The sequence below is a fragment of the Octopus bimaculoides genome, chromosome 28 (genome assembly GCF_001194135.2).
Source record: "Octopus bimaculoides isolate UCB-OBI-ISO-001 chromosome 28, ASM119413v2, whole genome shotgun sequence".
Taxonomy (NCBI): domain Eukaryota; kingdom Metazoa; phylum Mollusca; class Cephalopoda; order Octopoda; family Octopodidae; genus Octopus; species Octopus bimaculoides.
Window position 1 is genome coordinate 3,698,161 of NC_069008.1, and position 2,210 is coordinate 3,700,370.

General features: G+C 38.1%; 1 protein-coding gene across 1 annotated transcript in view; it reads left to right on the forward strand.

The window, feature by feature from the left end:
• Nucleotides 1-366: 366 nt before the first annotated feature.
• Nucleotides 367-2,210, forward strand: part of LOC128251177 (uncharacterized) — an 18,137-nt gene continuing 16,293 nt past the window's right edge. The window contains exon 1 of the mRNA XM_052977712.1: nt 367-617. Within this exon, the coding sequence (XP_052833672.1) occupies nt 389-617 (229 nt within the window). The 5' untranslated portion in view covers nt 367-388. The remainder of the gene's footprint in view (nt 618-2,210) is intronic.

Sequence of the window (2,210 nt, forward strand, 5' to 3'; positions counted from 1 at the left end):
TATATACATAAATATGTATGTATATATGTATGTGTGTGTGTGTGTGTATATATATATATTTATATATACACACACATATATATGTACATATATACACGCATACATATATGGGAAAAGGTGAAGGTTGGTGGCAAGAACATCCTTGGACTGTAGAAAACTTTCCACAGAAATAGTGCTGCACATATTTACAAGTATGCATATATACATACCTACGTACATACAAACAGACACACACACATATCCTTTAGTTCTAACCTTATCTCATATATATCTGTAGATAGATAGATAGATAGATAGATAGATAGACAGCTATAATATCTCGTCTCATATGTAACTCTCCTCTCACCTTCTTTTTCTTGCAGTTTCCGGTCAAAACCTTTTTAAAGGCATGGGAGTCACATGTGTTCTGAAGGCAGCCAAAAAAGAATACTCTGTCATTGGACGGATTAGCAAATTTCCCAAGAAGATTGGTTTCAAATACTCTCCTTCCATACTTGTGAAAGAAAATAACATAGTCAAACTTGATGCACAATCGGAATTGAACTATGACGGAAAGAGCAAAGTAGTGGGGATGTTTAAGCTTGATAAAATCCTTGCAAATCCGATTCATACCTCTTGTAAGTAATTCATGGGTATTCCGGGTAGATAGAACTTTAGATTTTCAGGTGTTGGGTAGATTTGTAGGTAAATTTTCTTGCACTGAGTGGGTGCCACACAATTTCCCTACATCAATTTGTTTTGAAATAAGAAAAGCGTCCAAACAATACTAATACTCTTTATTGTTTATGTACAATGTGTACAAGTTAGTCAATCTTCAACAGAACGTTACGCACACAACATTCTTCCGTTTGGCACAAACCCTGGTACATTCAAAATAGACTTCTATCACGAACATATAACAAATGTTCATTAGGACAGTCAACAACAATTGAAATATATATCTTGAAACATCTCGAATTTATGAATTGACAACCAAAACCAGCAAAACTAGAGTTGATCAAACACCTGTGAGAATCAATCTCACAGAAACTCCAGCAGCAAACGGAGCTGGTCAAATCCCATGCGTCTGGGACAAGAGCATAGGCGAACTCTAGTAAAAACACGTCTGCACGGTTCAGTGGCTGCATCTTAAGTCCCAGATGCTAGCGAGGAATGCGATGAAATTTTTTCCTGCCAGTTTTCAGCACATGCTCTTGAGGGAACTTCTGTAGGCCTTCCAGAAGATTCCGACCCGCGCATGCCTGCTGAAAACTCTCAAAAATGACTTCACTACAGATTTTACAGGTATCTGGATAGATGGGAAACTGGCTTTTCGTAGAATATTATATTTCTTCTTAACTTTCTTTTTGTATGCATTCATCTTTTAGAGATGCTTTCTTTGTTCACTTTAAATTCAGCCCGTTTTGGATTGCCTTGGTAACGTTTTGTTAGCATATATTTTCAGATATATTAATTTGACTGCTATCTTATACCTTTACGTGTCTCTAACGATGCAGGTACAATAGAAACAATCATCAATAATGGATGTATTAAGGCAGTGAGATGGCAGAAACGTTAGCACACCAGGCAAAATGCTTGGCGGTATTTCATCTGACACTACGTTCTGAGTTCAAATTCCGCCGAGGTCAACTTTGCTTTTCATCCTTTTGGGATCGATAAAATAAGTACCAGTTACACACTTGGGTTGATATAATCGGCTTAATCCATTTGTCTGTCCTTGTTTGTCCCCTCTGTGTTTAGTCCCTTGTGGGCAGTAAAGAAATAAGAAACGTCAGCACACCGGGCGAAATGCTTAGCGGTATTTCGTCTGTCTTTACGTTCTGAGTTCAAATTCCGCCGAGGTCGACTTTGCCTTTCATCCTTTCAGGGTGGATAAATTAAGTACTAGTTGCGTACTGGGGTCGATCTAATCGACTATCGCCCTCCCTAAAAATTTCAGGCCTTGTGCCTACAGTAGAAAAGAATAATGGATACTCTTTACTCTTTTACTCTTTTACTTGTTTCAGTCATTTGACTGCGGCTATGCTGGAGCACCGCCTTTAGTCGAGAAAATCGACCCCAGGACTTATTCTTTGTAAGCTTAGTATTTATTCTATCGGACTCTTTTGCCGAATTGCTAAGTTACGGGGACGTAAACACACCAGCATTGATTGTCAAGCAATGTTGGGGGGACAAACACTAACACACACATATATATATATATATATATA